Here is a 25,099-nt window from a genome sequence, read left to right on the forward strand (position 1 = left end):
TGAGATAGCAATAGCGTCAGCAACTTAGAATAACCCTAAGTTTAAGAAGCTAACAGTGACCCTGACTCCAACTTCCATGTATAAAATAGTTAAGGCACATTTGTGGTTGTATTTGAAGCCACAGAATATTACTAATCCCAGAATGAGTCTCAGTTTGTTGAATCTCCCACCATAGGAAACATTTTCTCAACCACATCCACTCTATCAAGGCCTTTCACCATTTGATAGATTTCAATGAGGTTGCCCCTCATTCTTCTGAATTCTAGTGAATACAGGCCCAGAGGCATCAAATGCTCTTCATATGACAAGCCATTCAATCCTAGAATCATTTCCGTGAACTTCCTTTGAACCCTCCTTCCAGTTTCAGCACATCTTTTCTAAGAGGCCCAAAACTGCTCACTATACTCCAAGTGAAGCCTCACCAGTGCTTTATAAAGTCTCAACATTACTCCCTTGCTTTTATATTGTAGTCCTCTTGAAATTAATGCTAACATTGCATTTGCCTTCCTTACCACAGACTCAACCTACAAATTAACCTTTAGGGAATCCTGCACAAGGACTCCCAAGTCCCTTTGCGCCTCAGTATTTTGTATTTTCTCTCTATTTAGAAAAGAGTCAACCCTTTCATTTCTTCTACCAAAGTGCATGACTGCGCATTTCCCGACACTGTATTCCACCTGCCACTTCTGTGACCATTCTCCTAATCTGACTCAGTCATTCTGTAGCCTTGCTACTTCCTCAAAACTACCTGCCCCCACCTATTTTTATATCTTCTGCAAAATTTGCAACAAAGCCATCAATTCTATAATCCAAATCATTGACATAAGAAGAATCCAATACAGGATCCAATACGGGTCCAATACAGACCCTTCTGAAACACTGCTAGGCACTGGCAGCCAACCAGAAAAGGCTCCCTTTATTCCCACGCTTTGCCTCCTGCCAATCAGCCACTGTTTTAATCCATGCTAGAATCTTTCCTGTAATACCGTGGGGTTATATCTTGTTAAGTAGCCTCATATGTAACACCTTGTTGAAGGCCTGAAAATCCAAGTACACAACATCAACAGATTCTCCATTGTCTATCCTGCTTGTTATTCCTTCAAAGAATTCCAACAGATTTGTCAGGCAAGATTTTTCCTTGAGGAAACCATGCTGACTATAGCCTATTTTATCATGTGTCTCCAAATACCCTGAGACCACACTCTTCATAATCGACTCCAACATCTTCTCAACCACTGACGTCAGACTAACTGGTCTATAGTTTCCTTTCATCTGCCTCTGTCCCTTTTTGAAGAGTAGAGTGACATTTGCAATTTTCCAGTCTTTTGGAACCATTTCAGAATCTAATGATTCTTGAAATATCATTACTAATGCCTCAAAAATCTCTTCAGCCATCTCTTTCAGAACCCTAGTCCAGGTGCTTATCTACCTTCAGACCTTTCCATTTCCCAAGAACATTCTCTCTAGTTATGGTAATTACACACACTTTATGACCCGACACCTGGAATTTCCACCATACCGATGAAGGGTCTTGGCCTGAAACGTCGACTGTTCACTCTTTTCCATAGATGCTGCCTGGCCTGCTTAGTTCCTCCAAAATTTTGTGTATATTGCTTGGATGTTCAGCATCTGCACATTTTCTTTTGTTTGTAATTGGACCATACTGCTAGTATCTTCCACAGCGAAGACTGGCAAAAAATACTACTTCAATTTATCCGCAATTTCATTGTCTCCCATTACTAACACTCCAACGTTGTTTTCCAGCAGTCCGATTTCCAATCTTGCCTCTCTTTTACATTTTATGTATCTGAAAAAACTTTTGGTATCTTCTTTAATATTATTGGCTAGCTTATTTTTGTATTACATCTTTAACTTCTTAATGACTTTTTCATTGCCTTCTCTTGGTTTTTAAAACTTCCCAGTCTTCTGACTTCCCATTAATTTTTGCTCTATTATGTGACCTTTCTTTGGCTTTTATGTTGGCTTTGATTTCTCTTGTTAGCTACAGTTGTGTCATCATTCCTTTAGAATACTTCTTTCTCTTTGGAATGTACATATCCTTTACCTTCCAAATCGCTTCCAGAAATTCCAGCCATTGCTGCTCTACCGTCATCCCTGCTAGTGCTCTTTTCTAATCAATTCTGGCTAACTCCTCTCTCATGCCTACTTTAATTTCCTTTACTCCACTGTAATACAGATACCTCTGATTTTTGCTTCTCCTTCTCAAATTTCAGGATGAATTCTATCATATGATCACTTGCCCCTTAGGGTTATTTTACCTTTAAGCTCTCTAATCAATTCTGATTCATTGCACAACATCCAATCCACAACAGCTGATCTCCTAGTGGGCTCAACCACAAGCTGCTCTTAAAAAGCCATCCGGTTAGCATTGTAAAAATTCCCTGTCCTGGAATCCAGTATCAGCCTGATTTTCCCAACCTACCTGCATATTAAAGCTCTGCATGACCATTGGATCATGACCCTTTTGGCATGCGTTTTCTATCTCCCATTGTAATTTGTAGGTCACATCTTTACTACTGTTTTGAGGGTCTATATACAATTCCCATCAGGGTCTTTTTACCCTTGCAGTTCATGAACTTTATCCACAAAAATTCAACACCTTCAGAGCCCATGTCACCCCTTTCTAATGATTTGTTTTCATTTTTTTACCAACAGAGCAATGTTGCCCCCTCTGCCTTCCTGCCTGTCCTTTCAATACAATGTGTATCCTTGGACATTTAACTCTCAGCTATAATCTTCTTTCAGCCATGATTCAGTAATGCCTACAACATCATGACTGCCAACCTGCAACTGTGCTGCAAGTTCATCTACCTTATTCCGTTTACTTCTCTCCTACACCAATTCTGTAGCCATGTATTGTACTGTATCTTCTTCCTAGTTCTGGCCTCACTAGCATGTGGCATGGGTAGACTCGTACTCTCAGTCGCTTCACACCATGGAAACCAGCATAAGCACCGGCCTGATGAGTCTATAAGGCTTGGGACAGACTTTAACTTTCCTCCTTTATTTTTTATCAATTCTATCAAAGTCTTTTCAACCTGAAACGTTATCTGCATTTCTCTTTCCACAGATATGGCCTAACCTTTTGAATGTTTCCGGTATTTTTAAAATTTTTGTTCAGTATTCCTTACTAGATAAACTGATTGTGGAGAACTTTTATGACTGTACACTATGATTATTGGAAGAAAGCTGAAGGAATGTATATATTGGAAAATGTGTGCCAGCTTTTGATTTGCAATTTAATTTTTCAACTGCTACAAAATCATTTAATTAATCCTTCTTTTCCATTCTGATGCAGCTGTGTCTACTCTGTCTGAGGAAGATCTGGGATTTACTGGTCGCCGTTTTAACTCAAAGATGCAAGTGTACTCTGGATCAAAGACTGTTTATCTCCCAAAGATGATGTCATTGTTTGAACAGTGCATTCGAGTTCTTCAAAATAACGTGGACTGTAAGTCATAAATCTTTGTCAGAGATATGCACGTGGAAGTATAGAAAATATAGCAGTACTGAGTAGTTTATTTCTGATAATTCTGTAAAATTTGTCATTCAACTTTCAGTACAACTGTTGGATTTAGACCTTTCCTATCTGGACCACACATCAAATACTCTGCATCGTCATTATCTGCTGTGTTGTATGACGTGGGCAGTCATGCTTTTTGACCTTGATTGTCCTTGACAAATTTTTCTACAGAAGTGGTTTCCCATTGCCACCTTCTGGGCAGTGCCTTTTCAAGACAGATAACCCCAGCCTTTATCGATACTCTTCAGAAATTGTCTGCCTGGCACCAGTGGTCGCATAACCAGGACTTGTGATATGCACCCAGCTGTTCATATGACCATCCACCTCCTCACCACCTGCTCCTGTGGCTTCACTGGACCCTGATTGGGGGGAGGGGTGGCTAAGAAGGTACTTGCCCAAGGGTGATCTGCTGGCTAACAGAGGGAAGGAAGGCCGTACATCTCCTTTGGTAGAAGTGTATCTCCACCATGTTCCCCCCCACCAATCAAATACTACCAATCTATAGTTCACTGTAAATGTTAAATGTTAGTATGAGGAGACTACTTTGTGAGCTGTGTTGTTTCTCCTACCTCTTGTGCAATATTTGGTTCATTGATTTTGTATGGTTTCTCGTGCACTGGGATCATGCATTCCTCCCCCCAAGTGGACATTATTAACACCAGAGCAATGCCACCCCCTCTGCCACCTTGCCTTTCCTTTCAATATAATGTGTATCCTTGGACATTTAACTCCCAGCTATAATCTTCTTTCAGCCATATTCAGTAATGCCTATAACATCATGACTGCCAACATGCAACTGTGCTGCAAGTTCATCTACCTTGTTCCGTTTACTTCCCTCCTACACCAATTCTGTAACCACGTATTGTACTGTATCTTCTTCCTAGTTCTGGCCTCACTAGCATGTGGCATGGGTAGACTCGCACTCTCAGTCGCTTCACACCATGGAAACCAGCATAAGCACCGGCCTGATGAGTCTATAAGGCTTGGGACAGACTTTAACTTTCCTCCTTTATTTTTTTATCAATTCTATCAAAGTCTTTTCAACCTGAAACGTTATCTGCATTTCTCTTTCCACAGATATGGCCTAACCTTTTGAATGTTTCCAGTAATTTTTTAATTTTTGTTCAGTATTTCTTACTAGGTAAGCTGATTGTGGAGAACTTTTATGACTGTACACTATGATTATTGGAAGAAAGCTGAAGGAATGTATATATTGGAAAATGCGTGCCAGCATTTGCTTTAAAATTTAATTTTTCAACTGCTGCAAAATCATTTAATTAATCCAGCTTTTATCTGATATGGGGAACAATGGATGTTCAGCAGCTTCATCTCATAACTGATCTTATTTTTGAACTCTAGCCTCTATTGACCTATTTCTCCCTTCCCCTATTGGGATGTGATGACTTTGATTTGGTTTTTGCATTTTTCCTGAACTGGCTGGTTAGCATACATTGGTGAAGGAATAACAACGAAATATACTACTTGTTTCCATTGGTTCAGTCATGCAGAGGGTGCATATTCAAAATGAGCTGAACAAAAGGAGCTAAACTGTAGAATAATGGTATCTCTTGATTTCTGTTATACAAACATTGTACAAAAATGTAACATTTAACACTAGAACAGCTAAATTCCTGCCCACATTTTCTTTGTATTGGCGCAGGACCATTTCTGTTTTAAATCTATGAAAGCTGTTTACACCATGACATTCGGCCATGCTGCACAATGCATGTACATATGCATGTTATTCACTGCAGACTGTCCTACTAATAAACCCCATAAAATAATAGTTATACCAGTATTCAGAATTCCACCAACTCAACAACTAAAGACGAGGTTTGTGCAAAGACCAGGTCACTTTGCTCCCTGTTTTCTTTTCTTGTGTGTCATCGGAATAAAGCCATGTTCCTCATTCATGAGACAATTGAAGGTAATGAAATTCTCCAGGCACATCTAAAGACAATTACAAGCTCATACATAGCTTTTTTAAAAAAAAACTGAAGGGATTGACTTTCTCTAGGTCTCAATATGCTTTGACAACTTTCTTTCCTTTTTGTTTGAGTTCTACATAGATTAGTTTCCATGGGTAAAGGTTATCATCATGTACATTTTCTGTTAACACATGATCCTAGATTGGATATTGGCAGTAATGGCAAAATTTACAGCATCAGAGAAACAAATTAATTCTGCTTTACAAGATTCCATGATTTAAACTATCATACAATTGTATATCTGGAAAATCCCTATGTGCTTATTGTTAGGTACAGTTACTGAAGAAAATATCTGTACTTAATATAATGTTTTACATAATAGCTGCTCTGTTTTCTTGCAGCTATTCATGAAGTTGGAGGAGTGCCATTTGAAATCTTGGAGCCTGTGCTAGAGCGGTGTACTCCTGACCAACTATATCGTATTGAGAACTGCAATCCAGTAAGTCTTCATTCTGAGTCCTAAATAGAAGTTAGCAGGAGTTTCTCTCAATAACACAATTACCATTCTCATGCTTCAATTAAAAAGAAAGATTACAGCTACCTTGGTACTAGAAAAAAACAAGTTAGCCTTCCTCATTACATCACAGTCCTGCAGTCCTGGCTTTACGTGTTTAACCAAAAAGAGTTCTGAGGACATGAATCTTTCAAATGTGGACAATACAGTATGAGATATCAGTCATTGATTTTTCAGACATTCAAACATTTTTTACTTTCCATATTGAAAGTTGACTTTTATTTTAAGAGAGCGATGATAGAGAGAGGTGGGTATTATATTTTATGTAACCCGACGTGGAGAATCGTACATTTCCATGGCGATTTCTGGCTGGGAAATGGAAAAGATTGTAAAAAATTTATTTAGTTTTTATTTAATGCCATAGTGTGTTTTTAAACTAACTTTATGTAAATTACACCAATTTATACATATTTGTCTCTATGAATGTCAGTGAATGTGCATCATAAGCAGGAATAATGCAAATAATTTGAGCTTTAATCTGCAGATCATTTATAAATGACCCTCTCATTATTAGAACATAGAACAGTACAGCATACTAACAGGCCCTTCAACACATGGCATCTGTGCAAACCATGATGCTAAGTTAAACTGAATGTATCATGATCCATATTGCTCAATTTCCTGCATGTTCATGTTCTTGTCTAAATGCCACTGTCATGCCACCATTACTATTTTTGCTTTGCATTAGAGAAAATGGCAGCTTTTAACCTCAAAGTGCTGGATTGTGTAATAACACCCTTATCGAAATCGGTGATGTATCTGGCACTTGAAATGTTCAGCTTTGACAGATGCTTAGCAATCTAAACATTTTGTGGAAATCCAGTGGTTTAAAGAGTTAAACTCTGGTAAGAGGAATTTAAAGGCAAGCTATGAAATAAATGAAGAAGAATTACATATGAGCGGGTTACAGGGGCATCTGGATTTTCTTTTATGTGAATTGTAAAAACTTAGCAGACAGATTAAGCAAGGGGTTAGGAAAGTGAATGGGGTCTTGGCCTTTATTGGAAGAGGATAAAAATTTAGAAATTAAGACCAGACGATATAGGAGTAGAATTAGGCCATTTGGCCCATTGAGTCTGCTCTGCAATTCCATCATGGCTGATCCATTTTTTTTTCCCCCTCAGCCTCAATCTCTGCCTTAAATATATGTAAAGCATATTTAACATGAGAAAGTCTGCAGATGCAGGAAATTCATTACACTCAGAATACTGGAGGAACCCAGCAGGTCAGGCATCATCTAAGGAAATGAATAAACAGTCGATTTTTTTTTTGGGCCGAGACCCTTCATCAGGGTCCTCCAGCCTTTTGTGTGTGTTACTTTAGAAACCATTGTTAAGTTTTTTTTTAGAGTATTTGTGAGACTACACCTGGAGTACTGTGTACAGTTTAGTCCCCTTATTCAAGAAAGGCTATACTGGTATTGCATGCAGCGCAGAAGAGATTCATGGGGCTAATTCAAAAGGATGGGAAGTTCGTCCTGTCATGACCAGGCAAACTTTAGAACAGTGTGAGGTGATCTTATTGAAATGCACAGAATGTTGAGGGGCATGAGAGAGTAGATGTTGAGCAGTTTCATCTAAAGGAGCAATCTTAAACAAAGAAATATTTACAGGATCAGTGAGCAAACACTGAGGTGCAAGGAAACCACTTCTCCCTGAGTGTGGTGAACGTCAGCAGTTCTCCACCTTGATGAGTTGTGGAGGCTTGGGGATTTAAAGAGGAAGTAACAAAGGTTTGAAAGATCAAGGAATTGAAGGCAGTAGAGCAGATGAGATGATATTGAACGGTTGGGCAGTTGTGGTGTGGATGGGTGGCTTGCTTCTGCTTCTGTTTTCCATGTAACAAAGAGCTGCTGCCGTTTCCTGAGCCTTGATTGCTGAACTGGTCAAAAGTGTAGAAAGTTTGGGGTAATAGATTTATCTAATACACAGCAATATAACTTGCTGCAGGCTTCTGACACTGTATATTTCTGATGGGCAGGTACGAAGATTGAAATTACTGTTTTCGAAAGAGCTTCCAAAATGTCAGATAGTGTGAACTTGCTTCAAATGTTGCTATTGGACATCCTGAAGAGCAGAGTCTGACTAAGTTAGGAGATCCAATAGTAATGTAAAACATTTTTAAATCCCTTATCCGACATTTTCCACAAGTTTGAGAATTTTATCAGTTCTCAGCTGCTCTGTAAGCATTTGGACAAGAATTGTGCTGTGTTTGTAGGCCGATGTGTAGTATTTCCATTCCATCTTCATAGTTTTTATATAAACATTCTTTTGTTGTCATTTGTTTTGTGTATCAGACATCCATGAATATATTAGAGGTTCTTGTTGCATAGAGTGAGGCTTTGCCAAGCTTCTCTCTCCCCTGGCACTTTAACAGTCTAATTTGCATGGAAAGACTTGCAGGTCATCTCAAAGGCATTGACACTTGCCAAGTACAGTTTTATTATTACCTTTAATTCTCCAGAACATTATTCAAGTGAACTTTGAGATCAGAAAATTTTCACAGGAGAAAGCCATCCTACTTGTTCATTAGACACCTTGTTAGTACTTGCTAACAAAGGCTGTTAATAAATATTTGTAATGTGAGTGCCTTTCTTAAAAATTATTTTTCATGCTGGAGATCAGCTGAGATAGACTGGGAGTTGAGTCTGCTGAGTCACAAGGAAAGTACATATTTACTATTGTATTATTTCCAGCTCAAAGTGAATTGTAAGTAATGAGCAGTATGAATAGTTACATTTGACACTGAGATTCCCAAATGCACAAGGTTGTTCACATATGAACATTGACCATTCTTTTGGGTCACTCGTGTTAGAGAAGGTTTAAGGAAATCTTCTTGTAAGTGTGGGAATTTATTAAATTAGACTTCTTGTTATATAGCTTTGTACATTATTTTTTTTAAAAAACCTAGTAAAATTGCACAGACTTTTCCAAAATCTCTCAAAGATTATCTTGTTTTGAAAGGTTTTATTCCATTTTGTGTATGTGCCTATTTTGAAGATGGTCAGGTTATATAATTCTGTTAATGTGTGGCTTCATATTGCTTTTCTTTGGGGGGGGGTGTCCTTTTTGAGCATTCAATTGAAGAATAATGTGTGATCCACATTGATAATGCAGACACAAGGGAATGCAGATGCTGGAATCTGGAGCAATAAACACTGCTGTCCCCCATTCCCAACAGATGTTGGTCAATCCATTGTGTTCGCCCAGACTGATAATTCCCAACTTAACATTTAGATTCTCATTTTGCTTTTAGAAGGTGTGAATGATGTTATTCAGTTAATATCACAACTGAAAAATGTTTAACTTTTTTCTAAGCTAGGCTTCTTTTGCAGTGGTGTATATTAAGTAAAAGGTAGGAAAATGACCTCTAGGAAGGAGGATGGAATTTAACTCTGATGTGAAACACAAATAGGAATGGTGAAATAATTTATATTGGTGGCAAAATGGCAGTTATGGATGATCAACTAATTTCCACATGTCTGTTTTTTTTAATCACAGTAAGTAATATGCAAATATCAGCAAATATATCTTACAAGAAGCCACAAAAATAATTATAAGATTTTTGGGGAAACACCCAAGTTAAAAATGTATTTAGCCACAACACTTGGCAAGTTTAAAAAAAAAAACTATTAGGATGAATGAACTCCAAAAAGAAAGCGTTTGTTTCATTGGACTCTAAATCCAAGAATGGCTATTGTATGGTAACATGGTCTAGTATCCTCAAGTTGATTAATTTCAAAATGTCGGACTGAATTTTAGAAATTTCTTCTAGCAGGATTTTATTGATTGGGGTACTCAAACTTGTATTCATCGAAAGTTACATTTGACATAAAGCAGAAGTTGTGGCCTTGACTTCTTGCACATGTAATGTTAAAATATAGAAGCAAATGCAGTGCCAACAAACTGGGTCTTTGGACCTGGCACTGCAGAATACCTAGGCTTGAGCTTTGCAGTTGTCACTGTCCAAATTTGGTCTGACAACCATAATGTGGATGGCCCTATTTTGCAGCTTTCCAATGTACTCTGTTCATTATACTCTTTGTTGCATACTGAACAAAATTGTTCAGTGTTCCTTTTTTTTTTTACATATTAGATGTTTGTTGAAGAGACTGATCATCTGTGGTTGAGACACTGTAAGAGAGACTTTAAGAACCAGGACCGACAAGAGTTTGAGTCGTGGCGTGAAATGTACCTACGCCTCCATGATGAACGAGAGCAGAAGCTGCGTGCTATAACTCAAAGTATTAGTTCAGCTCATGCCAGCAAACCTAAAGGTAAAGAGCATTTTTCAGACATGCCATGTTGTTAGCCCGTCACATCAGGTTCTTTGTTTTGTTAAGCTATAAAGAATAACAAATTCCTTTAGTTTCTTTTTTCTAGTGCTTCAGTGTAGTGTACTTAAAACAAAATGTTGAATTATTCACATTTCAGCTGTTGTAATTTACCATGTTATTTTGATCTGGAACCCACAGTGTGAACCAATTTCCAGCATTCTTTGCAAAGTAAAGTTCAAACTAAACTGGACATTCATAATTAGGTAAAATTAGCAGTCTTGAAATGTAACATTTGGAGAACATTTTCAGAGATCTGGTAGAGATATGAGCAAAAAAACATCTTGTGCAATTATAATTCCATTTCATTTATCTTTTAAAATAAAATATTCTGTTACTTTATTATGAAGATTATGAAGTTGGTATTATTAACTTTTGCTCCAAATGACTGACTCCTATAATTCTTAGAGCAGCATATCTCATACAACATGGAAATTAAGGCAACTGGTCTCTGAATTTTCTTTATATGAATCTGCTTTGCTTCATGACTTGTTGGTGCAGAATTATTAAGTGATTTACTTAGTGCTAACCTACATCTCTGCAATGATTGGATTAAGGCATAGGCAAGGAAAACTATTTATGAAATGTATGTATACGGTGAGGGCCAGCATTTATTTTCAATCTCAATTATAGACATTGCAATGGTGAGTGACAGACCTGAACTATGCAGTCTATCTGACAAAGCTATTTCTATTCTGCTGTTTGGTAGGACTGTGACAAAAAAAGTGCCGGTATATTTTCAAGAAAGTATATTTGATGCCTAAGGGATCTTGCAACTGTCAGTCTTTGTTCCTGCTCTGTTGTACTTTTTGAGTGGTTGAGATCCTGAGTTTGAGAGGTGGTGAACTTGCTGGCCTTGAACAGTTGTTGCAGTGCATTTTGTGGGGAGTCTGCAGTGCCATTGTGGTGATCCTGTGATGAAAGGAGTGATTGGACTGTAAGGTTAACTAATTACGCTGGATACTTTTCTGGAATAATGTTGAATATTGTTGGTGAGTAATCTGTCATTCAACTAACTTGTCCCTCAAAAAGGGCTCTGAGGCTTTAGAACTTTAGAAAGTGTGGAGGTGAATCTCCTGCAGAATACAGCACCTAACTTGTTTTTGTAGCCCTGATGATGGGGATTTATGAACGTAATTGAAATTGAATGTCAAGAAGAGTTTAACCACCTCTTTTGAAGATGGTTATTACATGACCTGAAAACTATTTGCTACTTCTTGAACTACGCAATCTTTTTCCATTTTTCTTGCCTTTATGCTTTTGACCGATTGAAGAAATGTTGTCCATGTCTGGATTACTACTTTTTTTTTTTAAAAGAGTTGCAAATGACATTAAATATTGTACAATTATTCCTTCTTAGATGTTTTGATGGAAGCAAAGTCATTGATTTAAAAAGCTAAAGATGATGGCATGGCTGCTACTTGTTTTTTAAAAAATTTTTAAATTGAGTTTTCAAATGATTACAGAAAGAAAGAAAAAAAATTATCAACCCTTCCCCCCCTCCCCCCCTAACATATCCCTATAGAAAGAAAGAAAAAAAAAGAAAGAAAGAATGCCTGGATGTCGGAAGATCCCCACATGCTCCATGGAGTTCATAATAGCTTTAGTATATTTATTTATTTATTTCCCCAAATAACCAGTAATTTTATCTTTGGAGCACCTATATATTTAATCCTATCTTTTGTAAATAAGGGCGCCAAATTTTCAGAAATGTTCCATATTTATCTCGTAAATTGTAAGTAATTTTTTCAAGTGGAGTACAGCTGAAGATTTCATTCTTCCAATGATCTATACTTAAGTATGAATCGGATTTCCAAGTAACTGCAATAGCCTTTTTGGCTACTGCCAATGCAATTTTTATGAATTCTTTCTGATATTTATTCAATTTGGGTTTCAGTTTTATCCCTTCAATATCGCCTAGTAAAAATAATATTGGGTTATGTGGAAGCTGTGTTCCAATAATTTGTTCCAGTAAAACTCTTAAATTTGTCCAAAAAGGTTGAATTTTAAAACAAGACCAAGTAGAATGTAAAAAAGTACCAATTTCTTGATTACATCGGAAGCATTGATCAGATAAATTTGGGTTTAATTTATTTAGTTTTTGTGGTGTAATATATAATTGATGTAAAAAATTATATTGCACTAATCTTAACCGGACATTTGTTGTATTTGTCATACTGTCAAGACATAGTCTTGACCAACTTGTTTCTTCAATTTTAATATTCAAGTCAGTTTCCCATTTTTGTCTTGACTTAGGAATTCCTTGTTTAATTGCCTGTTTTTAAATCAAACTATACATACAAGAAATACATTTTTTAGTTTTTCCTTTTTGAATTAAAGTTTCTATTTCATTAGGTTTTGGCAATAACATTGTTTGACCCAATTTATCTCTTAAATAAGCCCTTAATTGGAAATAACAAAAAAGAGTGTTGTTTGATATTTTGTATTTATTCTTTAATTGATCAAATGACATTAATATACCTCCTTCAAAACAGTCTCCTATATATCTAATCCCTTTTTGAAACCAGTTGTATAAAAGTTGGTTATCCATTGTAAAAGGAGTAAGTTTATTTTGAATTAAAGGTCCCTTTGCTAATAAAGATTTCCTTATCTCATCGTCAACATTTGTCTTATTCCATAAATCAATCAAATGTTTTAATATAGGAGATTCTTTCTTTTCCCGTATCCATTTAGATTCCCACTTATATATAAAATCATCTGGTATATTTTCTCCTATTTTATCTAGTTCTGTTCTAATCCATGCCGGCTTATCTTCATCAAAAAAAGATGCAATAAATCTAAGTTGATTTGCTTTATAATAATTCTTAAAATTTGGAAGTTGTAACCCTCCTAGATCAAATTTCCATATCAATTTTTCCAACGATATTCTTGACATCTTACCTTTCCAAAGGAACTTCCTCACACATTTATTTAACTCTTGAAAAAACTTCTGGGGTAGTTGTATTGGTAGTGTTTGGAATAAATATTGTAATCTAGGGAATATATTCATTTTTACAGCATTTACTCTGCCTACTAATGTTATTGGTAACATCATCCATTTATCAAGATCTTCTTGAATTTTTTTCAATAGTGGTAAATAATTTAATTTATATAAATTCTTTATATCATTATCAACTCTTATACCTAAATATTTTATACCATTTATCGGCCATCTAAATTGAGTTATTAATCGACATTGACTATAATCTCCTTTAGTAAGAGGTAGAATTTCACTTTTATCCCAATTTATTTTGTAGCCTGATATTTTCCCATATTCTTCCAATCTGGAAGATAATTTACATAGTGAATACAATGGGTTTTTTAAATAAAGCAGAACATCGTCAGCAAATAAGTTAATCTTGTATTCCTCCTGGTTAACTCTGAAACCCTTAATATCTGGGTCTGTTCTAATTAATACAGCTAATGGTTCTATCGCCAACACAAATAAAGCAGGTGATAATGGACAACCTTGTCTAGTTGACCTTGTTAACTGAAATGATGTTGAAATATGACCATTTGTCACTACTTTAGCTTTGGAATTAGTATTTAAGGTTTTAATCCGTTTTATAAAGGATACTCCTAATCCATATTTTTCCAATATCTTAAATAAAAAATCCCATTCCAATCTATCAAATGCTTTTTCTGCATCTAAAGCAACCGCCACATTCATTTCCTCCCTCTTTTGTGCCAAATGAATTATGCTAAGTGTTACGTACCCGTGGGTACCTTGTACTTGTCACGTGACAGTGGTGTTGAAGCTATACTGGACTTAAGGTAGTGGTCTTGTGATGGTGGAGTGACGTCATTTTCCTGCCAATAGAGGTCATGTGACAAGTTTTTTTACAGGGTATAAAAGGAGGACCCCTCCCTGTGAGGAGGGGCAGTTAGTGGCTGGATTTGCCATTTTGACCCATGCCACTGCATGGTCCAATATTATGACGCGGTTTGGTTGAAAGGTGGAGTTTTATTTAATGCCTAAAGTTTAAAAGGTCATTGCCGGCAGTTTCTTTATAATACTGCCAGTTAAAGATCAGTGGAGAGTGAAGATCGGAGTTCGGGAGTTAAAGGAGCGAGGAAATTCGATTTTGACAGTGAAACAGGTTTGACCTTGTTTGATCCTCATTTGGAAAGAATTCGTTGGCTGTGCCCGTGGTAACCCCTGCGAATAATAGCAGAAAGGGTTGGGTACAGTTTTGTCAAGGAACGGTCAGTGCCTTTAAGCCGTTTCATTTTCATCTTCGTAAATTCTCCAGGAAAAGTATAGTTCGACTGGGAACCGCAACAACACGACGTGAAAGAGAATTTAAATCATCTAAAAAGTCTCTCCTTTAATGGACTGTAAGCATTTTGAACTTTTGCAGTACTACTTTGTAGAACTATTTTTGCAACATCGCTTTAAGAACTGTTTTTGCTTTATTCCTTTAAGAACTGTTTAAGCTGCCACACAGCAGCTGATTTCCGGTTGTGTTAGTTGTTTGTTTACTTTTTGGGGGTTTGTTTTTCAGTGTTTAATAAATGTTTTATTTGTTATAAAACCCCTGCCTCACTTATATATTTATTGTTGCTGAATCCGTAACATAAATATGGGGGCTCATCCGGGATGAACCATTTTTGAGTTTAAATGCTTGTTAAATTTTGAATCGGTGTTTTGGAAAAGGGGAATACTCGATTCTTTTGTTTGATTGGCTTGTGAGTGGTATTCGGCAACAATAAATATTGATGAGTTTCTGGCTTCGCCAGACACGGAGTTGTTAGCGAAGGTGAAAAAAAACTGAGGTGTTTGAGATAGCTAGTAGATTGGAACTTAAAGGTATTTCGAGGTCTACATCAAAGGCTCTAATACAGAGAAAAATCGCGTCACACTATGTAGATTCAGGTGATTTTGATGAATCGATTTTAGAGTCGTTTCCAATAAGTAATCTAGAGATGCAGTTGCAAATCGAACAAATGAAGTTGGAACAAAGTAAAGCAGAATTGGAGCGTTGTAGGTTAGAAGCTGATAATAAAAAAGGGAATTTGAATATGCGATGACGGAATTAAGGTCTGAGAATCAGTCTTCTGGTTCTAGAAAACTGTTGTTAGTCAAGAAATTAAATTGGTCCCTCCATTTAGTGAAACAGAAGTAGAAAGATATTTCCAACATTTTGAAACGATTGCTCAGATTTCAGAGTGGCCGGAAGATAAATGGTCAGTGTTGTTACAGAGTGTAATTAAAGGCAAAGCACAACAGGTTTATACAGCTTTAACTGCTGCGCAAGCACTTGATTATGATATTGTGAAACAGCAGATTTTGAAAGCATACGGATTGGTCCCAGAAGCATATAGAGAAAGATTCAGAAGTTTGAAGAAGTCTGTGGAAAAAAACTTATGTGGAATTTGCCTATGATAAAGCTGTGTGTTTTGAGAAATGGGTTTCTTCTAAAAATGTAAATGGGGACTATAATAAATTGAAAGAGCTGATTTTAATGGAGGAATTTAAAAGAAGCATCCCTGTTGAAGTAAGGACCTACTTAAATGAGAGAGGCACTGATACATTGCAGGACTCTGCTAGATTAGCTGATGAGTATGTTTTAATCCATAAGAATAAATTTCCTCAGGGCAGAATTTTTAAGAGGAAAAATAACACAGAGACTCAAGGTAGATCAGAAATTAAATCAGAAGTTAATGAGAAAGGTAAGGAGGAAAGAAAACCTGTGAAGGAAAGACAGTTTGGTCTTATTTGTAACTATTGTAAGAAACCTGGCCATATAATAGCTAACTGTTTCCGATTGAAAAAGAAAGGGAAGGAAGCAGTCCCAGATGCTTGTGTGCAACATATTGAAGCACCTGTAAAATTACAGGGTTCAATGAACACAAATGAGGTTTTGTTAGAGTCTGACCAAGTTAAAAAGGGATATGATCATTTTATAACTGAAGGGTTTGTATCCTTGAAAGAAGGATCTACTCAGGTGCCAATAAAAATCCCTAGGGATACTGGAGTTTCTCAATCACTGTTGTTAGACAGTGTATTGAAGTTTAATGAAGAGTCTGATACTGGTGAGGTAAATTATATACGAGGTGTTGAGAGTGCCTTTATGCCTGTACATTTGCATAAAGTAAACTTAAAGTCAGGGTTAGTTACAGGATTTGTTAAAGTAGGATTACAGCCTAGCTTACCTGTGAAGGATATTTCTTTATTGTTAGGTAATGACTTGGCAGGTGGACAAGTTTTTCCTGAAGTGCTTTTGACAATGGAGTCAGAGGAACCACAGATGGATTCTAACACAGATTCTTCCTGTGTTGTGACTAGAGCTATGGCTAACAAGATTGATGCACAGAATGATGTTGTTACTCATGACTATTCAACTCAGGATTTGAGTTTTGAGGATGTGTCAGAGACTTTCTTACCTTCATTGTTTGAACAAGATTCTTGGAGTAAGTCTGACTATGAAGATTTATCTCTGTCTCGGAAGGAGATGATAGCAGAGCAGAATAGAGACCCTGAGATTATAAAATTAAGAGTACAGGCTCTATCAGATAGTGAAATTGAGAAGGTGCCAGTAGGATATTACTTTGAAAAAGGAGTGTTGATGAGGAAGTGGAGATCACTTACAATTCCTGCAAGTGATGAATGGAATATTGTTTACCAGGTAGTTGTCCCTAAAATTTATCGAAATGAGATTTTGACTTTAGCTCATAGTGTGCCCTTAGGTGGACATCAAGGGGTAAGGAAGACTGTGGACAAGATTTTAAAACATTTTTACTGGCCTGGTCTAAGAAAAGATGTGGCGATGTTTTGTAAAACGTGCCATACTTGTCAAATTGTGGGTAAACCAAATCAAGTTACACCAGTGGCTCCATTACAACCTATTCCAGCATTTGGTGAGCCGTTTTCTAAAGTTATTATAGATTGTGTCAGTTCATTACCAAAGACAAAAACTGGTTATCAGTACTTGTTGACTATTATGTGTACTTCATCTAGGTTTCCAGAGGCAGTACCACTTAGGAATATAACAGCTAAAACTGTGACAAAGGCTCTTATAAAATTCTTTACTTATTTTGGATTACCTAAGGAAATACAAACTGATCAAGGCAGTAATTTTATGATTGGATTATTTCAACAGATAGTTTATAAATTGGGAGCTAAGCATATCACTTCGTCTGCATACCATCTGGAATCGCAAGGTGCCTTGGAGAGGTTTCATTCTACCCTCAAGAATATGATTAGGACATATTGTGTGGAAAATGAAAGTGATTGGGATGAGGGTATAAACTTACTTTTATTTGCAGTAAGGGAATCAGTACAAGAATCTTTAGGTTTCAGTCCATTTTAACTTGCATTCGGGCATAGAGTTAGAGGACCTTTAGCTTTATTAAAAGAACAGTGAGGAAGTAAGGAAGTACACACTAATTTGTTGGACTATGTTTTGAAATTTAAGGACAGGTTACATAAAGCTTGTAGCTTAGCCAAAGAAAATTTAAAATTGGCTCAGGAGAAAATGAAAACTTGGTACGATAAAGAAGCTAGGATGAGGATGCTTAAGCTTGGAGATAAGGTGCTGGTTCTTTTCCCAGTGCAAACGAATCCTTTACAAGCTAGATTTCATGGTCCTTATGAAATTGTGTCTAAAATCAATGATGTGGATTACGTGATTAAAAACTCCTGATCATAGAAGGCTAACACAACTTTGCCATATAAATATGATAAAACCATATTATGAGAAACAATCTGATACTGTGACTGTTGTGGTTAATGATAATGAATCTGATCTAACTAGGAACATGATAGGTGATTCATCTGAATTTCATTGTAATTCCAACATTGTTTCTGTCAGGTTACCAAATTCAACCATTCTGGAAAATATTGATGAGAAATTAGCACATTTACAGCTAGAGCAGAAACAGCAGATGAAGAAATTAATTTTTAAATATAAGGATTTGTTTCCAGATGTTCCGAGAGTGACTACTATAGCTTCACATGATGTAGATGTTGGAGGTGCCAAACCCATTAAACAACACCCATATAAGATGAACATAGAAAAATGTGAACTTGCTGAGAAAGAAATTAAATATATGTTAGAGAATAATATTATTAGACATTCTAACTCGAATTGGAGTTCACCCTGTGTTATGGTGCCAAAACCAGATGGTAGTATTAGGTTTTGTACGGACTATAGGAAGGTGAATGCTGTAACGAAAACAGATGCATATCCAATTCCTGGAGTAGATGATTGTGTAGATAAAGTTGGAAAAGCAAAGTTCCTTACAAAGATTGATTTATTGAAAGGGTATTGGTGTGTTCCATTAACGGACAGAGGTAGAGAGATTTCTGCATTTGTAACTCCATCTGGGCTATATGAATATAATGTTCTTCCATTTGAGATGAAGAATGCCCCAGGTACTTTCCAGAGGATGATTAAATCTGTGATTCAGGGATTGAAAGATACAGATGCTTATATTGATGATTTAGAGACAGGAAATGATACTTGGGAAGCACACATTATTGCGGTGGAGAAATTTAACTATTAATTTAGCTAAGAGTGAATTTGGACATGCCACTGTGACTTACCTTGGTTATGTTGTGGGTCAAGGTAAGGTAGCTCCTGTTCAGGCAAAAGTTCGGGCAATTTTAGAGATTCCCACTCCAACAGGAAAAAAAACTCTCAGAAGATTCTTGGGAATGGTAGGATATTATTGAAAATTTTGTAAGAATTTTGCTAATGTTGCCCTTCCATTAACTAAACTTTTGAAGAAGAATGAGAAGTTTGTGTGGACAGTGCCTTGTCAAGAAGCATTTGAGAAATTGAAAACAATGATATGTCAACAACCTGTGCTCAAGGCACCTGACTTTGAAAAACCTTTTTCATTAGCTGTAGATGCTAGTGATGAGGCTGCAGGAGCAGTTTTAATGCGAAGGAATGAGGGTGATGAGGTTGATCATCCAGTAGCTTACTTTTCTGAGAAATTTAATAGGCATCAAAGAAACTATTCGACAATAGAGAAGGAATTGTTATCTCTGGTTTTAGCTTTAGAACATTTTGACGTATATGTTGGTACAACTCAAAAACCACTTATTGTTTACACTGATCATAATCCGTTAGTGTTTCTGAGTAAGATGAAAAACAAAAACAGGTGGTTATTAAATTGGAGTTTGATGTTACAAGAGTACAATATTGTGATAACTCTTATTAAAGGTAAAGATAATGTGGTTGCTGATTGTCTATCTCGATGTTGAATGTACAATGTAATTTTTTTATGGAATGATTTTTTTTCATTTGTAACACTCCTACTGTATTGTAAGTTGTAAGATGCTATATGATAATACTATGTATACTGTGTAAGTTATAAAATTTATACATTTGTTTTTTCTTGTAAATAATTGTTAAAATTTTGTTCTTGACAGACCAACATTTTTTTTTGGAGGGAGGTTTTACATACCCGTGGGTATCTTGTACTTGTCACGTGACAGTGGTGCTGAAGCTATACTGGACTTAAGGTAGTGGTCTTGTGGTGGTGGAGTGACGTCATTTTCCCGCCAGTAGAGGTCATGTGACCTGTGAGGAGGGGCAGTTCGTGGCTGGATTTGCCATTTTGACTCCATGCCACTGCGTGGTCCAATATTATGACGCAGTTTGGTTGAAAGGTGGAGTTTTATTTAATGCCTAAAGTTTAAAAGGTCATTGCCGGCAGTTTCTTTATAATACTGCTAGTTAAAAATCAGTGGAGAGTGAAGATCGGAGTTCGGAAGTTAAAAGATCGAGGAAATTCGATTTTGATGGTGAAACAGGTTTGACCTTGTTTGATCCTCATTTGGAAAGAATTCGTTGGCTGTGCCCGTGGTAACCCCTGCGAATAATAGCAGAAAGGGTTGGGTACAGTTTTGTCAAGGAACGGTCAGTGCCTTTAAGCCGTTTCATTTTCATCTTCGTAAATTCTCCGGGAAAAGTATAATTCAACTAGGAACCGCAGCAACACGACGTGAAAGAGAATTTAAATCGTCTAAAAAGCCTCTCCTTTAATGGACTGTAAGCATTTTGAACTTTTCACTACTACTTTGAAGAACTGTTTTTGCAACATTTTTGCTTTATTCCTTTAAGAACTGTTTAAGCTGCCGCACAGCAGCTGATTTCCGGTTGCGTTAGTCGTTTGTTTACTTTTTGGGGGTTTGTTTTTCAGTGTTTAATAAATGTTTTATTTGTTATTAAAAAAAAACCCTGCCTCACATATATTTATTGTTGCTGAATCCGTAACATAAGTAACTGGGTTACATTATCTGCCGATTGTCTATTTTTGATAAATCCTGTATGATCCATATGTATTAATTTTGGTAAGTATTTAGATAATCTACTAGATAAAATTGTTGCTATTATTTTATAATCGGTGTTTAACAAAGAAATATGTCTATATGATGTTGGCTTTAAAAGATCTCTATCTTTTTTTGGCAATACTATTAAAATAGCTGTCGAAAAAGATTCTGGAAGTTTATGCGTTCTTTCCGCTTGGTGTATTAACTCCATAAAAGGAGGAATTAGTAAATCTTTTAACTTTTTGTAAAATTCGGGCGGAAAACCATCTTCTCCTGGGGATTTATTACTCTGAAGTGATCCTAGAGCTTCTTCGACCTCTTTTAATGTAAAAGGCAAATCTAATCCCTTCTGTTCTTCCGAATTCAATTTTGGAAGAGTTATTTGTGATTTAAAAACTTTTCTATCTCGACATTATCATTTTGTGATTCTGATTGATACAGCTCAGAATAAAAATTCTTAAAAGTTTCATTAATTTCTAAAGGTTTATAAGTAATTTTATTTACACTTGTTCTAATTGCATTTATCGTTTTGGAAGTCTGGTCTGTTTTTAACTGCCAAGCAAGAATCTTGTGTGATGCAGCAAGAATCTTGTGTGATCTTTCACCTAGTTCGTAATATCTCTGTTTAGTTCTCATAATTGCTTTTTCTGTTCGATATGTCTGAAATGTATTGTAACTTCTTGTTAACAAGTTGTCTTTGTTTTTCTTCTGTCATATATCTTTGAGATTCTTTTTCTAATTTTGTAATCTTTTTCCAATTGATCTATTTCTACCATATATTCCTTCTTAATTTTAGAAGTGTAACTTATTATCTGGCCTCTCAAATATGCCTTCATTGCTTCCCACAATATAAATTTATCATCAACTGAATGTGAGTTTGTATCTTAAAAAAAAACAATCTGCTTTTTCATAAAATTACAAAAATCTTGACGTTTTAATAATATTGAATTAAATCTCCATCTGTAAATCGATTCCTCTTTATCCATCATTATCATTATCGAGGGGGAATTATCTGACAATATTCTTGCTTTATGTTCCATATTTTTCACTGTCTTGAATATTCGTTGATAATAGGAAAAAATCTATCCTTGAATAAGTTTTGTGTCTATTTGAATAAAATGAATAATCTCTTTCTTTTGGATTAATTCTTCTCCATATATCAATCAAATTTAAATCTTTCATCAATGATGAAGTTAATTTTGCTACTTTTGATTTTGTAACAACCTTTGTTGATCTATCTAAAACTGGGTCTAGACAAAAGTTAAAGTCTCCACCTGTTAATATTTTGTCATGTGCGTCAGCCAATTTCAAAAAAGCCTCTTGTATAAATCTTACATCATTTTCATTTGGTGCATAAATATTCATAAGAGTCCATAGTTCTGAAAAAATTTGACAATGTATAATTACATATCTCCCCGCCGAATCAATTAATACATTTTGTATTTTAATTGGTAAAGATTTATTAACCAAAATTGCACTCTCCTCGCCTTTGAATTAAATGAAGCTGCAATAACATTTCCGACCCAATCTCCTTTAATTTCTGATGTTCTATCTCTGTTAAGTGTGTTTCTTGTAAAAAAAAAAGCTATATCTATTTCCATTTTCTTAATGTATGTTAAAATTCTTTTTCTTTTCACCGGTCCATTAAGCCCATTAACATTAAAACTTTAAAAAATTCAGTAAATTAGTCATTATTTTTGATATGGTTACTCCAATCTATAATAATACCTAATCTTTCAACTTTCATAGTACCTTGGGGAATCTTTTAAAAATTCTCCATGTTGCTATGTGTCTTCCCCCCCCCCCCCCCCCGATCATCCAGGCAAAGAAAGAAAGATAGAAGAAAAATAGATTATAAAGAAAAAAGTAACAAAATGCCCCCCTGCTAATGTTGTGGATAAAAAAAAAACACATTACCCCCCTCCGTTGTACGGGTCATGGCAGTCGCCATGATTACACACGTGAATCCCGTAGCAATCAATCCGAAGTTCCCCCAGCTCACCCATAACATAAAAAAGTATATATATGAGAAGAAAAAAATATCACTACTCTCAATTAATATTTCTCAAATTTTTACCTTTCTCCCCCAGTATCATATAATTAAGAATATATTTAAATTTCTTCTGTCCTTAAATGACCATCAATTCCATTCACTGTCCCTGTCTTCATCTTTAATCCGTTTCACTTTTAAATCTTTGGCTGTGATTAGTGAGTATTTGGGAGTTTTTGTGCAAACTCTTCCGCATCCCAATAATCAGTAAAAAAATCATCTTTTCCCATCATCCAAAAAAATTATCAGGGTTGCCAGGTGATGCATTATAAATTTATAACCCTTTTCCCATAAAACTTTTTTCACTGGGTTAAATTCCTTCTTTCTCTTCAAAAGGCCATGACTTATATCAGGATAGAAAAGAACTGTTTTCCCTTCTATCATCAATGGCCCGTTTCTCTTTCTGGCACGTTGGGCAGCCGCCTTCAGGATCTTTTCTTTATCTTGATATCTTAAGCATTTTATCAAGATTGATCGTGGGTTTTGATCAACTTGAGTCTTGGTCTTAAGGCTCTGTGAGCCCTTTCTATTTCAATTAACTGAGTTCCTTCTTCCATTTCCAGATTTTCCGGGATCCATTTTTGAAAAAAATTTATTGGATCCTCTCCTTCTATACCTTCTTTAAGTCCAACAATCTTAATATTATTTCGTCTGCTAAAATTTTCAAGCACATCCACTTTTTCCAACAACTGTTTTCTTTCTGATGTCCAGGCAGACATATTGTCTTCCATTTTATTCATTCTTTCAATGATGTCTCCCGTTGTTTCTTCCAAGTCTTTAATTTTTTTATTCATTTTGTCCTGTCTTTTCATAATTTTGTCAAACATAATCTTTATATTTTTAATATTTTTTTATTACTTTTAATGCTTTTAATTCATGCATTATTTACACCAAAGTTTTTCCTATGTCTCCAGAAAAACTTTTACCTTCATCTTCGTCTAATTTATCTAGAGAATCTGAATCTACCTCAGATTCACTTTCACTTCCAGTTCCGATCGTAGCTGGGATTTGTAGTTCAGGTTGCTCGTGTTTGCGCATGCCCCTTCCTTCATGTGCATGCGCAATTCTTGTTGCTTTTTTCCTTTGGAGACAGTTGATGTTGCTGCAGTTTCCTGTTCTGTATCGCCGGAGGTAAAATGCACTTGAGCCCACGGCTCTTTCGTGGCGGCGGGCCTTGATTCTTTTCCAACTTGTGTTGTCTTCAAGGTAGTAGTTTTCTTCTGCTTCTGCTTATGAGACATATTTTGGAACAATCCTGAGTAGTTTATAAGTAACTTTTAGAAAGTATTTACTAACTTTTCTTCACTTAAACATTAAATTACTGATTTTTTACGGGAGAGCTGGATTTCCACGTCTCGATCCTACGTCATCACGTGACGTCCCCGGCTGCTACTTGTTGAATTACTATGCATCATCCATTATCCCAGGTATAACTAAGTTAGTGAAGAGTGTTCCCTTTGTTATTACATTATTAAGGCTTTCTGTTGCTATGCTTGTATCTCTGCAGTTCAGTTCTGTTGCCCTTATTTCACCCAAGAATGATACAAGGTTTGGAACTGAGAAATCCTGGGAACCAGGGTAGTAAGAAGGAATAAGCAGGATGTTGGCGAGTAAGTGGTTCCTCTGGGCACTGTCAGTAGCGACTTTGGTTTGAGAATTCACCAGTAAGTCCATTTTATCCTGCCTCTTATTGTTAGCTCTGCCAGTATGCTACTTGTAACTTGCTTTTGATGTGGACATTTGAATTCCCTCATTTGGAGTACACTCGATACTCCTGCTACTCTGTGTTGCTGAGGACTCCCTGAACCACACCAAACCTACTGTATACGTCAATGTTGTCACTTGCCATAGGACAGAACATATGCAGCGATTTTGAAAATGGAGCCTGGTGCTGGCTAAAGGGTATGATGATGTGATATAATAAAATCAGTGCCGTTAGACGTTTTACTGTCAGAGCTGTATTTTACAGGATGAGCTAGGTAGGATTTGTTTATTGATTCCGAGTCTGGTGACTAACCAAGTTCTTTGCTGATTGGTTTATTTGCATTTTATTAGTTGTGTTTTTTGTGTGATACATTTGAATGTCTTCTTGTGCTTTTTATTAGAGGGAATTTGTATTGCTGTGAACTAGGATGAGAAGGAATGGCAGATGCCTCTCAAAAGAACATTATGATAATCTAGTAGTTTCATGGTCATCATTACAAATACAAGTTTTTCTTCATTTCAGATTTTTATCAATTAGCCAAATTAATAGCTGCTGTGGTGGATTTGAATTCTGTTCTCCAAGCCGTTATATAGGGACTCTTAATTACTACTCCATAAATTAATGACCCTGATGAATTCCTGCATATTTCTATTGATTTTTGTGATTTGGAAAGGAGATGA

General features: G+C 36.1%; 1 protein-coding gene across 1 annotated transcript in view; it reads left to right on the forward strand.

Annotated features, from left to right (window-relative positions):
• eloa (elongin A) overlaps window positions 1–25,099 on the forward strand; it is a 78,670-nt gene that overhangs the window by 48,593 nt on the left and 4,978 nt on the right. The window contains exons 6-8 of the mRNA XM_073034492.1: window positions 3,320–3,472; window positions 5,874–5,971; window positions 10,142–10,322. Coding sequence (XP_072890593.1) covers window positions 3,320–3,472; window positions 5,874–5,971; window positions 10,142–10,322 — 432 coding nt within the window. The remainder of the gene's footprint in view (window positions 1–3,319; window positions 3,473–5,873; window positions 5,972–10,141; window positions 10,323–25,099) is intronic.

Source organism: Hemitrygon akajei, chromosome 32 (assembly GCF_048418815.1).
Source record: "Hemitrygon akajei chromosome 32, sHemAka1.3, whole genome shotgun sequence".
Lineage (NCBI taxonomy): Eukaryota > Metazoa > Chordata > Chondrichthyes > Myliobatiformes > Dasyatidae > Hemitrygon > Hemitrygon akajei.